The 13,417-nt window shown below is 42.6% G+C and overlaps 1 protein-coding gene across 1 annotated transcript; it reads left to right on the top strand.

Moving 5' to 3' along the window:
- The first annotated feature begins 1,323 nt into the window (after nucleotides 1-1,323).
- LOC123147471 (phosphoglucan, water dikinase, chloroplastic) lies at nucleotides 1,324-12,689 on the top strand. The gene is made up of 19 exons (XM_044566724.1): nucleotides 1,324-1,671; nucleotides 2,338-2,941; nucleotides 3,410-3,496; nucleotides 3,747-3,878; nucleotides 4,157-4,282; nucleotides 4,361-4,539; nucleotides 5,331-5,415; nucleotides 5,904-6,050; nucleotides 6,137-6,189; nucleotides 7,589-7,794; nucleotides 7,891-8,009; nucleotides 8,641-8,711; nucleotides 8,796-8,913; nucleotides 9,851-9,937; nucleotides 10,025-10,111; nucleotides 10,192-10,268; nucleotides 10,404-10,542; nucleotides 10,697-10,829; nucleotides 11,586-12,689. The coding sequence occupies exons 1-19, from the start codon at nucleotides 1,484-1,486 to the stop codon at nucleotides 12,488-12,490; spliced, it is 3,543 nt and encodes a 1,180-aa protein (XP_044422659.1). The 5' UTR covers nucleotides 1,324-1,483; the 3' UTR covers nucleotides 12,491-12,689.
- Nucleotides 12,690-13,417: the final 728 nt, after the last annotated feature.

The following is a 13,417-nucleotide window of genomic DNA, read 5'->3' as shown; positions in this document are numbered from 1 at the left end:
TCTCAGAGCAAGTTTAAGCTGCACCAGCGTCAACAACGTGATCACCGCCCCCAAACTATTGACCCGAGACATACACTCCTTGCCGGCGGCTCGAGTCGAGATTTTGAGCATGTAAGGCTTCTCCCACGATACAATATATCGTCGAAACACAATTGTGTGATTTATTTTTTCTTTCCCGACGCCTTGGTCCGAGTAGTAGTTTAGGTTTTGTTAGTCCCTGCAAGGGTGATTTATTTTTTCTTTCCCGACGCCTTGACTTTCCGGATGTTATCGACAAGGTTAGGCCGCCTCTGGTTTGGGAGCGGCAACAATGACGTGTCGACGGCTCGTCCCGGCGGCATCGATGGTTGTTCAGTGGTCCAAGGTCCTCAATGTTATTCTCATTATGTCTAGGGTGTTATGTGCTTATGATGTAATCAGAGCCCGTTTTCCAAACAAGAAAACTTTTCCCTTTGGATGGAAAGGCGCGACGGCTTTTCACGAGTTTGAGTCCCGGGCGGTTGTAAGCAGCGCGAAGACCATCCGTGCATGCAGGAAAGATGGCCCGTTGTAACCGCGCGACCCATGTGGCAAGCAATCGAACCAATTCAAAGAAGAAGAAAAGACGATCCATTTGTACACATTCTTTTTGCCTTCTCTAAACTACGTAATGTTTTTTTCAAGCACAATTTCTAAATTACGCAATGCTTTGATGGACACGTCGCTAATGCTACTTTCCTTTTTATCCTTTTCAGTGAAACAGTGCAGTTCTTATTCTTAAGATATATATAAGACTGTTTTGTCACCCAGGATAACATCATTTGATTTTGATGGACACGTCGCTATGCCGCTCTCTTCTTTTTGTAGAGAAGCAACGTGCAGATTGCTTGAACCCTGTGCCCCGAGAGGGGAGGGGAAAGGGATAGTATCTCCGATTTGTTGGTTGAATAATCTAAATGTTTTAACAAATAAATGGCATATTAGTATAATTATTATAGGAATTATATTTGCAGCAGCTTGATTTGAAGGCGTTATTTTATCATCCCGTTGCAACCCACAAACCCTTTTTTGCTAGTAATAAATAATAATAATAATAGCACCTTTTCTCTTTGGATGATCCATTGACAACGGATTTAAGATTAATAATAATAATAATAGCCCCGAGAGGGAAGGTTTGATGGACACGTGGCTAATGCTGCTCTTGTTTTTTTGAGAGAGAGCGACGATGTGCAGCTGTGCCCCCGACCCCGAGAGGGGAGGGAAGGGGACCGGGGGGCGGGCGGGCGCGAGAGATCCGTGAAACCGGGCACGGGAAGCACGTCCACTCGTTCCGGGGCGCCTCCGCCTCTGTTTATTTGGGCTCTCGCTTCCACTCCACTCCGCCCTCCCCGCGCGGCGCCCATCCCGACGCCTCGCCACCGCCCCCCTCTCCCCTCCCCTCCCTAGAAAACGACGACGCGATCGCCGCCCCCGCCACCTGCTCGACGGATTGCGCTGGAGGAGGATGACCACACCCGTGGCCTCGCTCGACCCCTCGCTCGCCACCGCCGCCGCCAGGCCGCGCCTCGCCGCCCTCCCGCCGCCCTCCGCCGCGGCCGCGCTGCTGGTGCCGCGGAGTGGCGCCCTCCTCCCGGCAAGACGGCGGCGGAGCGGCAGGTTCTCGTGCCGCGCGGGGTCCGCCCCCTCGGGGATGTATGTAATGCCTCCTTGCCTCTTTTTTTTTTTTGTTCCCCTCTCGTAATCCGTCAGTGTAATTTCGTAAGGCCCTCGTCTCGGGTGGATGGGGTGGGGACGGAATCTCTCTTCTTCTTATGGAAGATGATGACGATTTCAATAGGTTGCTCGGCCATCATCTCATGACTCAGAGCCAGCAGCCGTACTGAGCACACATGTACCACGGCGGCCAATGGCGCCACAAAGAGTACAGAGATGTAGCACAACCACGGAAAACCCATCTAGTGCACTTCGATCCTAAGCCGGCATTGCCATTCATGACCCTGTCAATCAAACCAACCACCCATCCAGGTGTAAATTAAATGCAGTTCCACACAAACTCAGGCTGAGAAATTCAGTGTTTCTGAGAGTGGCATGCAAGATATTTCCCATTCTAGCATTTTAGATACTGAATAAGCTGAATCTGATGCGCTGGGCCATCCTGTCAGTCACTGTACTGTTCTTTTTTCTCCCTTCACAATGCTTACATGTCTATCTGGCATATGCGAATTGAGTAAAATTGACAAACTGAAACAATTCACCTTAAATAGTTCTCTGCACAAATGCAGCTTTGCAGTTTATTACCCATTTCCATTTTCTCGATAATTTGGCGATGCAGCTTATATGTGTTTCTGTTTACTGCAGAACAAAGGAGAAAAACAGAGCCGATCCTTCAAAGTCGGGTTCGGTGCTGCTCCAGGTTTGTTTACAGCACCAGGTTAAGTATGGTGAGCATGTTGGTATCATAGGTTCGGCAAAGGAGCTTGGGGCATGGAAGCAACACGTCAAACTGGATTGGTCAGAGGATGGCTGGGTCTGCCAGCTGGAGCTCCCTGGCGAAGCAGCTGTGGAGTTCAAGTTTGTGATAGTTTCGAAAGGGGGAAATGACAAGACGTGGGAGGGTGGTGACAACCGTGCCATTCAGCTGCCAAAAGGTGGTACACTTGATATAGTGTGCAACTGGGATAAGACAGAAGAGCCTTTAGGTCCTTCGGGAACACCAAAGGTTGATAGAGCACCCAAACATGCTGCTCCGCAAACGGTTGGAGATGTTTCAGCTGCCAATTTAGCACCAGAGACTGACTCGAGCTCATTTGGTGGGCAATGGCAAGGTAGCGAAGCTGTTTTCATGAGGTCAAATGAGCATGGGAATAAGTCGAGTGACAGGATGTGGGATACAGCTGGGCTAGGTGGAATGGCACTGAAATTGGTCGAGGGTGATAAATCATCTAAGAACTGGTGGCAGAAGGTAAGTTGGCTTGATTTTTTTTTGACCCTGTCAAAAAGGTCTAGTATTCCATATTCTGTTATTCTAAAAGTGAAAGCTCAACACTGAAATTTAAATATCGACAGATGGAAGTGTATGGTACTTTCAGGACCCCACATGAGCGGATGCAGCAATGTTGTATAGTTGCTAGCTATCTGTTTCCCTTTTGGTAGTGGTTGTCATAACTGAAAGCATCTCTTGTGAATGTGTTAAAGAAAAACTGGTTTATGTCTCTAAGCACCTCCCTAAGCACCTTGCATTGTACAAGGCCTAAGGCTCCCACGTTGGTCACTGCTGTGTTTAAATATTTAACCTTTCTTTTATGAAACTAACAAAAGATAACAATCAGTGGATGGTGAAGTCCGCATCCTGTTACTTGATGTCTTTTTAGAAAGATTACATTCAATGTAATGCTAATAGCTTCTTTTAATAAGTGTTTTTTTCTTGCAGTTAGATCTTGTTCGTCGGCTTGTGTCAGAACCTGTTGATGATCAAAGTAGATTGGAGGCTCTTATATGCTCTGCTATTTATTTAAAGGTTTCTCCAACTGCACTTTACTATGCTATTTGTCATTATAATTCTTGGAAAATTATTTTTCCCTTGTAAAAACATTCATCCGAAAACATACAATCTGCTATTTATTTAAATCTTTCTTGAAATGCAGTTTAATATGCTATTTGTCAGCATTTTCCTGGAAAACTAATTTTGTTTTGTAAATTGTTAATCTGAAAACAGAGACTGATAAAAAGTATATTAATATATTTTTAATTGGTTCGCTCTATTGCAGTGGATTTATACAGGTCAGATATCTTGTTCCGAAGATGGCGGTCATTACCGACCCAACAAACATGCTGAGATATCGAGGCAAATTTTCCGTGAACTTGAAAAGATGTACTACACAAAAGGCATATCACCTGAGGTTTGCTCTTCCCATCACAACTGTTAGATAACCATCATCATCCATTCTAAGTATTTAACTATCTATAATTTTGATCACTGTGCCCTTAGTTAAGATGAACTAGTCTGACTTTGTTACTGTTATATAATTCTTTTGCTAACAATGTAATGCTTAAGGTCAATTAAATTTAAATGTGCAACCTAATACTCCCTCCGTCCCAAAATAAGTGACTCAACTTTGTAGTACTTACTAGTTATCAATTATTTATCACTTTCATATTTTTATGTACATTCGTGCAGGATGTGCTTGTGATTCGCAAGATTCATCCTTGTTTACCTTCGTTTAAGTCGGAGTTTACTGCCACTGTCCCTCTAACACGAATTCGTGATATTGCTCATCGCAATGACATCCCACATGAGCTCAAGGTGATGATCTCTTCCGAGAGTATAGAGTAACTTCCCATCGGATTATTTGCAACTCACTCCATCTTCTACTGTCAACAGCAAGAAATCAAGCATACCATACAAAACAAGCTTCACCGAAGTGCTGGCCCTGAGGATCTTGTTGCTACAGAAGCCATGCTTACTAGGATTACAAAGAATCCTGGAGAATACAATGGCGCTTTTGTCGAACAATTCCAAATATTTTATAGCGAACTAAAAGACTTCTTTAATGCCGGCAGGTTGTCTAACTCTTTATTTCCCATATTTTCTACTTCCAGAATATCTATTTGCTAAACTAAACTAATGAAACTTTGACTCTTTCTGAACTTTTTGATCCTACTGAAAGATATTGACATCAGCTCGGAATTTCTAATTCCTGACCTATTGCATTTAGAAGTATTGATACAGAAATACAATTTTGATAGTGATAAAGAATTAAGGACAGAAGATTGCACCCAAATCAATAAACAAAAAATTAATGGCAGAAAACTTCTTATTTATAATATGGTAGAAGACTCATATGTCCCTTAGGCACCTTATGGAACTGTTCCATAAAACGTAAAAAGGAGCTGCCCAGAAACAAGAGAATAGAAGATTTACTGCAGTTATTCTGGTAAGTAAGTATTTCATATATTTACCATGATACTAAAAAAGTTATAAACAATAATTCAAGATGAAGCACAGTGGCATAAATTGGAGCTAGTAAAAGATATCATTATAATTTAAAATATATATTGACCCTACCTGCTTTGATGTGCAAGTAAGAATCTACAATACTAAATGTTAGTACTTGACTAATGTATATTAGATGTGTAGTATGTACTGCTAGAGTGCTAGTTTTCGCGCAACCTTGAAGCTAAAAGAGACAATTCGATGAACAATTATAAAAGCAGCCCCTTCACTGAGCATCAAATGTTTTCTGTAGCAATGAACACTTATCTGATGGTCATCAAATGGTTTTGTATAGGAATGATAAAATAAAATTCATTTTAATGCATGATATGTAACATGGTATTTGGCAATTCTGCAGCTTGTTTGAACAACTGGAATCCATCAAGGAGTCTTTGAATGATTCTGGCTTAGAAGCATTGTCATCATTTGTCAAAACCAAACAGGTAAATTTTACTAAAAACAGTGATTTTTCGTTGTTTCATATTTCAGCGTGTTATACAAGCTAATACTGGCACTTCACAGTTTTCAATAATTCAGGCATATTTCTGTGCTTTCTTTTTAAATTCAAACATTTATTCCCTCTGATCATCTAATATAAACAAGCAAACAATGTTTAGAAATGTGAATTATGTTACCAAGTTCTGCATGACGTCATTCTATATGTTTGCAATTGTATAGGAAGCATCTAACTCCAGCTTGTTTCAATGGCGTTCACGATGCACTGCAGTCTTGTGAATCTGAATACCTTCATAAGATATGATGCTTACATCTACGTACTCAGTAATAGACTGTCCTTACTAGCTTATTGTGTGTCATGATAGTCCACTTTCTACCATTTCAGTTGTAGAATGGTAGAATGGACCCATTGCTTCAGTTATCATGCATCATTCGTATATTGTCTCATGGAAGTTCTTTTATCGAGTATTTTCAGAGTTTGGACCAAGTGGATGCTGCGAACATTCAAGTTGTGATGAAGACCTTGCAGTCATTGTCTTCATTGAGATCAGTTCTAATGAAGGGCCTTGAAAGTGGCCTTAGAAATGATGCGACTGATGCCGGTATAGCAATGCGACAAAAGGTTATTTGATCGAAACACAACTCAGAAAGTTTGTTCAAATTTGCTGCATACATTTTCAATTATATTTACTTATTGAAGTTCTGCAGTGGCGCCTTTGTGAGATTGGTCTTGAGGATTATTCTTTTGTTTTGTTAAGCAGGTAATGAATTCATTAGCTTAAACCAAATTTTGCACTGTCTTACAAATCATATGATGTTTTTTCAATGCAACATTATTGATTTGGTCTTCTTCAGTTATAGAGTAATTTGCAGAACTGTAGAATAAAGGGCTATTTGTATCATTGAGCTACAAGTCACAGAACAATTTTGACAGCACTGTAGAATAAAGGGCTATTTGTATCATCAAGCTACAAGTTGTATCGTGTATCATAACTCGCAACTGTTCTGACCATCCTGACAACCATCGCCCACACGCCACCCTTTCAAGCGTTGTCTTCAATTGCTACACCTAGCCACGTCCTCAGGCCCCTCCCACCCCATGCACCAATGTAGTCCTGGGCCAGGGGCACACCAAATTTAAGGACCAAGCCCACCTACTCTTCTTCCTAGGAAACCATTCGCTTCATTCCCACCTCTCATACCCTACCCACGCAAATGGAAGGTACACCCTGAGCTAACACCTACCCCATGAGGGAGGATGTCTTACTGGCACTCCTGGAGGGAGAATGCAAGGTTCTGGAATTGCTGGTCCTGTAGTACAGAATGCTAGCGATTCTGCCATTGCCATCGTGCATTCCATCTCGAGGTTGCGCTGTATTTCCAGGAGGGAGGAGAATAGGAGATGTTGTGGGCTTGTTTCTGGGTGTAACATATCATCACCTGCTTATTGAACCAGAGCCGATGGCAGTACATGGTAGCCTGTCAGGCACCTGTCCAGCTTAGCTAGACATGCACAATACTTCAAGGGCACGCTGGAAATCGAGTTGGCTTATGTAAGTTAGTTCAGAATATGGTTAATCTGGTTAGCTATCATATCTCTTAGCTAGATATGGTCATTAGCAGCACCAACTTAAAGATGTTGTCATCAGCTGATTGCTTGGTAAGAAATAATCAAATTCCCTTTTGGTGAACCAAAGTTAACAGAGTCCGCTGTTACAGCCAGGAACAAGTTCTGCCGTTGCTGGGGCAGCGACACCTTGCGTACACCATGTTGTTATCCGATGTGATCAAAGCCTGAGATCCTCATTCTTCCCTGCTGTTGACCCCCTTCCACTAAAGCTATAACACTCGCTGTATAGAAATGAAATAACCCAACGCTTCTGATTCATTTTAGTATAAGGTACGCTGGTAGGTAATCAACATATTGTCTTGTACTTTGTTTAGCTCACTTATGTTAATAGATAAATAACACTGTCACTTATGTCTTGTATGCTGGAACGGTACCAACTGCTGCTAATTTATTTTGTAAGTTGTTTGAGTTTATTTGCCTGGCTATGTTAACATTTTGAGTTGTCAGAATAAAGGATCTACCGATGTAAACTTAGATTCTTCTTCTGGAGATACATTGAGTTTATTTGCTTTGCTCTTGTGCCATAACAGATATATCAATGGTCTTGAAGCTTCAGGTGGATCAGCTTCACTTGCACAATGTGTGGCTGGAAATACAAGTGTATGGGACGATACCCTTGATGCCCTTATTATTGGCGTCAATCAAGTTGGCTTTTCAGGTTGGAAGCCAGAGGAATGCATTGCCATAGGGAACGAGCTTCTTTCTTGGAAGAAGGAAGGTCTATGTGAAAGTGAAGGTGCCCTTTTCTTCTTTAACATCTATCGTGAATGTTTCACCCTTTGTATGTTCCTGTTATAGTTAGGAGTGTCCTGAAAGCATGTCATGTTTATAGGCAGTGAAGATGGCAAGTATATTTGGGCACTAAGACTTAAAGCTACACTTGATAGAGCAAGGAGATTAACGGAAGAGTATTCTGAAGCACTTCTTTCTGTATTCCCTGAAAATGTCAAGGTGAGAGTTTTGCCCAGTGAATGTGTCCTCTGCCTACCGCTTGATGGATCAGAACTGCATGGTTTGTCCTATACTGGTTTGTCAGACCACCTGATTAGAATGTTAGTCATGGACTAATGGGTAATTCGGGTTAGAGAAATTTTGAACTCCTGGAGTATTTGGTTTCTGGAACCACCCCATCATGGGATTACTATCTCTTGATTTTGGCGTGATGATCTCATTCCCCATTTTACTACTAACTTTATGCTTGTGGGAGATGGGCTGGAGCCATTCCTTAAACTAAACAAATGCACAAGGAAAGGGTTGGCCAAACCAAACACCCTAACCTTTATATACATTATGTAGGGAAAACAATTGCTACCCAAAATATTGGCCATCTTGGTTGTCCATCGTTGTCCCTAATTTTTGCCTCCTGTTTTCTCTTTTGTTCTGTTTTTGCCGTTGACATTACTATTTGGTAGCGTGACCGCTACTTCCTTGCCAGTCTTTTCCAAAAAGAATGCCGCTTAAGGAAGTTGCATCCATGACACACTCCAACTAACTGAGCTTGTAAATTTTGGTGCTTCACCAATAGAAAAGTGGACTCTGTTATCACAAACCTTAAACATTTTGTGACTGTCTGCTTCTGTAGGTCCTTGGGAATGCCCTTGGAATACCAGAGAACAGTGTGAGAACTTACACCGAGGCTGAAATTCGTGCTGGGTAATCCTTTTTTTCTCTTCCAAATCACAGTAGTTTATTGTTGCATATAATCCTGGCAATCCTAACTTCTTATGTACTTTCTAGTGTTATTTTTCAGGTCTCCAAACTTTGCACTGTACTTTTGAAAGCTGTTCGAGTAGTAATTGGATCGTCCGGCTGGGATGTTCTTGTTCCTGGAGTAGCCCATGGAGCCCTGATACAGGTATCTTCTGGAACTATGCAGGAAAGCAGAAAGATTCTTGCGATAAGCTTCCGTATGTTTTGCTGCCATGTTGGCATGATGTTGTTACTTAGGAAAATACTACTGTTTTGAGGGGGAAAAAACCTGGACACTTATTTTGCAATGCAGCAGGTAGTTAATCCTATTGCTACTTACATACTATGATCCATGCCATTGGAAGATATCATTTGTGCTATGGGCCAGCTTGTATCTGAATACTGTAGCCTGCTGCAATTTAAAGCCCTCCAGCAGGGAACCACCTGCTCTAGGCTAGTGCACTTCCAATCAGGTTCAGATGAGTTGAATGCATAAGCCACTTTGTCCCGTGCTGTGTAGAATGCCCACAAGTTGTTCAACATCACGCCTAGAACAGAAATATAACCAGTGTCAGTTGGGTGAACATGTCATATTTTTCAGAAGGTTGAGTGTGTGTGAGCAAATTAAATCCCAGTCAGTCCCTTCAACCATAGTCGCATTTTGCAAAGAAAAATATATTTTTCATTGGCATACATAATACATTTGTTTGGTTTCATAAAAGAATATTTTGTGTAAATTCTCGTAGACTTTATGCCTAATTTAATTAGGTTTGGGCCTGGGCCATGCGAGACATATTTCTGTGAGCACAGGCTACATGATTTTTTGACATGACATCAAGTCAGATACTTGAATTCTGTATGGCCTCATGCCGTCATGTCAAATTGATATCTAGTCTGGCCTAGAGATAACCAAAGGGATATGAAAATTAATTAGTAGTAACCAGCCAAATTAAACTTTGGTTTTAAATCTGATCGAATCAGTTTCTACTTGTTAAAAGCACCGAGTATTATTACTCCTTAACAAATTTTGGAACCCTTGCTATCCTTTCTGGCTGTATTACAGTCAAAACTCAGGCTTCTATTGCAATGGTTTGTTTATTTAGGTAGAAAGAATCATTCCTGGATCATTGCCTTCATCCATCAAAGGACCTGTGGTTCTACTTGTAAATAAGGCTGATGGAGATGAAGAGGTAATTTTGGAACATCAAAATTCTTGATTTACCGATCCTGTCTCCCCAAATCACTTATATAGCCAGGGTTTGTTCTTTATTTGACAGGTCAAAGCTGCTGGCGATAATATAGTGGGTGTTATTCTTCTACAAGAGTTACCTCACCTATCACATCTTGGTGTTAGAGCTCGTCAAGTTAGTCTTGCCAAACCTGTTTTCTTATACTTATACTGGCAACAGTTCCTGAAATATTGCAACTGCTGGCATGTTTACAGGAGCAAGTTGTATTTGTAACTTGTGAAGATGATGACAAAATTGCAGATATGAGGTTGCTTGAGGGAAAACATGTCAGGTTATGCTCTATTTTCGTATGCATGGTTTTTTATGTTTTCCGTCAAGAATTTGATTGAAGGTGGCATCAGTATAGAGGTCCAGGTTTTTTTTTTGTCTGTGGGAACTAGATAAAATTCGCTTTGATTTATTACAGGCTGGGAGCATCATCCAGTGATGTTGAGTTGTCAGTTTCAGATGGCAGTGACATGTCTTCAGAGCCATCCATTATACAGAAACCATCAAATTCGTTCTCTTCACCACTGGCTACGGACGAGTTGTCGAACGTGTCTGAGGTATGTTATTATTCTTCATCGTTAATACACATATAACAGACATACCTGTCTCCTGTTCATCACATGTTACACTAGATGTTCCTAGGATCCTGCATATTTTGTCTGTTACCCCTACTTATTCATTTTCTCTGTTCTCCATGGGACAACATTTCAGCCCAAAAGCTATACTTCAGGCGAAAATGGTAGTTCCAGTGTTCTGGAGCTTGCAGAAGCATCGATTGAATCATCTGGTGCTAAAGCTAAAGCTTGTGGAACTCTTTCTGTGCTGGCCTCACTGTCAAATAAAGGTACATTTTTTCAGTAAAATTCGTTAAAGTTATGTCTATATTTGTTTTCCAACATTCTTGTGAATGGAAACTAACAAGTGTTGCAAGATCATAACTGCTAAGAGGTTTATAGGAAGTCGACAGTATTATTTTTAAAAACCAGGCATTTCGAATAGTGAGATGCTCTTTAAATTTTCTCAGTGTCAAGTAAAGATTCAGACATTCAGTCAAGTTGCTTGAGTAGCTGGGTATAATACATTTCTGCTCAAAAGCAGAGCATTTTGAATAGAGTGAGATGCTCTTCAACTTTCTTAGTGTCAACTGTTAAGTAAACATTCACTTTTGAATAGCTGGGTATAGTACACTTCTGATTAACAACAGGGAAGCCGAAAGTGCTTAACACAAACTACTATATAAATCTAATTCCACATTTTCATATTAAAACAAAGTACACCCTGGTCTTTTGCTGCAAGGGCCATAGTTCTTCGGTATAATTTTGGTAGAATCTCAATACACCGATAGTACATCATCTAATCCTGTACCTATCAAATATATAACTCATTTTATGTATACGTAGTCAGTATGTAGTGCTATCCATCAATCCATGGTAACCAGTGAGCATTTTTTTTTACGATGGACGTTCTGCTAATGGTAACGATATGGTTAAGACTGTCGCCTAACATATCATAACTCATGTAATAGAAACATTTTCTCCTAATTATTTTGTGCAAATAATTTGTGATCTTATTTTTTTCTTTCTATTTTGTCATTGGCTAGTTTACAACGATCAAGGGATTCCAGCAGCATTCAAAGTTCCTGCTGGGGCTGTGCTTCCATTTGGATCAATGGAGGATGCCCTCAAGAAAAGTGGATCACTGGAACCGTTTACAAGCCTTCTAGACAAGATTGAGACAGCTGAAATCGAAAATGGTGAACTCGACACCCTATCATCCGAGCTACAAGCAATAGTCTCGCTACTTTCACCAACTGAAGAAGCCATCAAATCCCTGAAAATAATCTTCCCCGAGGACGGACGGCTGATCGTCAGGTCCAGCGCCAACGTGGAAGACCTGGCCGGGATGTCAGCTGCAGGGCTCTACGAGTCCATCCCCAATGTCAGCCTCTCAGACCCAACCAACTTCCGGTCCGCAGTAGCGCGGGTCTGGGCCTCGCTGTACACTCGGAGGGCCATCCTCAGCCGCCGGGTGGCTGGCGTGCCTCAGGGGGACGCCAAGATGGCCGTCCTGGTGCAGGAGATGCTGGAGCCGGAGCTCTCTTTCGTGCTCCACACCGTCAGCCCCTCAGATCACGACACCAGGGTCGTCGAGGCCGAGGTCGCCCCGGGGCTGGGCGAGACCCTCGCCGCGGGCACCCGCGGCACCCCGTGGCGTCTCTCCTGCGACAAGTTCGACACTGACGTCGCCACCCTGGCCTTCGCCAACTTCAGCGAGGAGATGCGGGTGCTCGGCTCAGGCCCCGCGGATGGTGAGGTGGTGAAGCTCACCGTCGACTACAGCACGAAGCCACTGTCCGTTGACCGGACCTTCAGGCAGAAGTTCGGGCAGCGGCTCGCCGCGGTGGGGCAATACCTGGAGCAGAGGTTCGGGAGCGCCCAGGACGTGGAGGGCTGCATGGTGGGGGAGGACATCTACATAGTGCAGAGCAGGCCACAGCCGCTGTAGAGTCATCAGTAAGATCAAGGTGAGCGAAGTTTTGTTAGGTGAATAATAATTTGCCGAAAATCCTATGGGTTTTGTAATACGCGTGGGGTAAAATAAATCGGGTATGAATCCCCGGCCGGCGAAACTAACTGAATCTGAGCTGAATAATGGTTCGAAATGTATTTAAATTTTTGGATGTGAACAATGATTTTGTTGGTAAGTACGCAGTGTAAGTTCCTACTGTGTCCAGGAACAGAGCAGAAAGGGGCGTCAAAGCTTTGGAATGGCGTGCCTGGGTGCAGATTGCAGACTTTCGAGTTTTGAAGTTCAAAATTTATTTGAAATGCCGAATTTTGGTCGAATAGTTCACCTGTTATTAAAAAAAGTATGTTTTCTTTGTAGAGTATCATCTGTGGGGTTTCTCAGCCTAAAATTGCAGGTTTGTGCTCCATCGACGACACTATACCTATGTACATGCTCCAAAAGCAACATAGTTGATTATACAATCCAAACCTACCTAATATTATTTTTGCCATATCATGCCTTTCAAATTTTAAAAAAGATCGGTAAACAAACGGCCAAGAAGATTGCCTATTTCAAATTAAGGAAAATGTAGTGGTAAACGGACGGTCAAGAAGATCAGACTGCGACTTGTAGCCTCCTCCCTCCTAAGGGCATCTGTAACTGACCCCCTATAAATAAAGAAGGATCCGGCCGAGTAAACCCTTAGTGGAGTAAACCCCTAGCAACTTGACTCAGCTGATCGAGCGCGGGGGATGGAGATCGTGGCGTCGTGGCCACAGTCATGTGGCGAGGGTTTTTTTAGTGCGCGGGAGGTAGGTGGGGAAGCTCACGCGTGAGCCCTACCTGGCAGCGAGAGAAGCAGAGAGGGGCTGCGAGGCGAGTTGCGCTGCGTTGGGATGCTGCTTCAGGTGGGCTGGGCCTTAG

The sequence above is a fragment of the Triticum aestivum genome, chromosome 7A (assembly GCF_018294505.1).
Source record: "Triticum aestivum cultivar Chinese Spring chromosome 7A, IWGSC CS RefSeq v2.1, whole genome shotgun sequence".
Lineage (NCBI taxonomy): Eukaryota > Viridiplantae > Streptophyta > Magnoliopsida > Poales > Poaceae > Triticum > Triticum aestivum.
This window is presented reverse-complemented; position numbering and strand designations above follow the sequence as displayed.

Coding starts and splice junctions, on each gene's coding strand:
- LOC123147471 (XM_044566724.1), top strand. CDS start 1,484: ATGACCACACCCGTGGCCTCGCTCGACCCCTCGCTCGCCACCGCCGCC. Junction 6,190..7,588: donor TCTTTTGTTTTGTTAAGCAG/GTAATGAATTCA, acceptor GTGCCATAACAG/ATATATCAATGGTCTTGAAG. Junction 8,914..9,850: donor CCCATGGAGCCCTGATACAG/GTATCTTCTGGA, acceptor TTGTTTATTTAG/GTAGAAAGAATCATTCCTGG.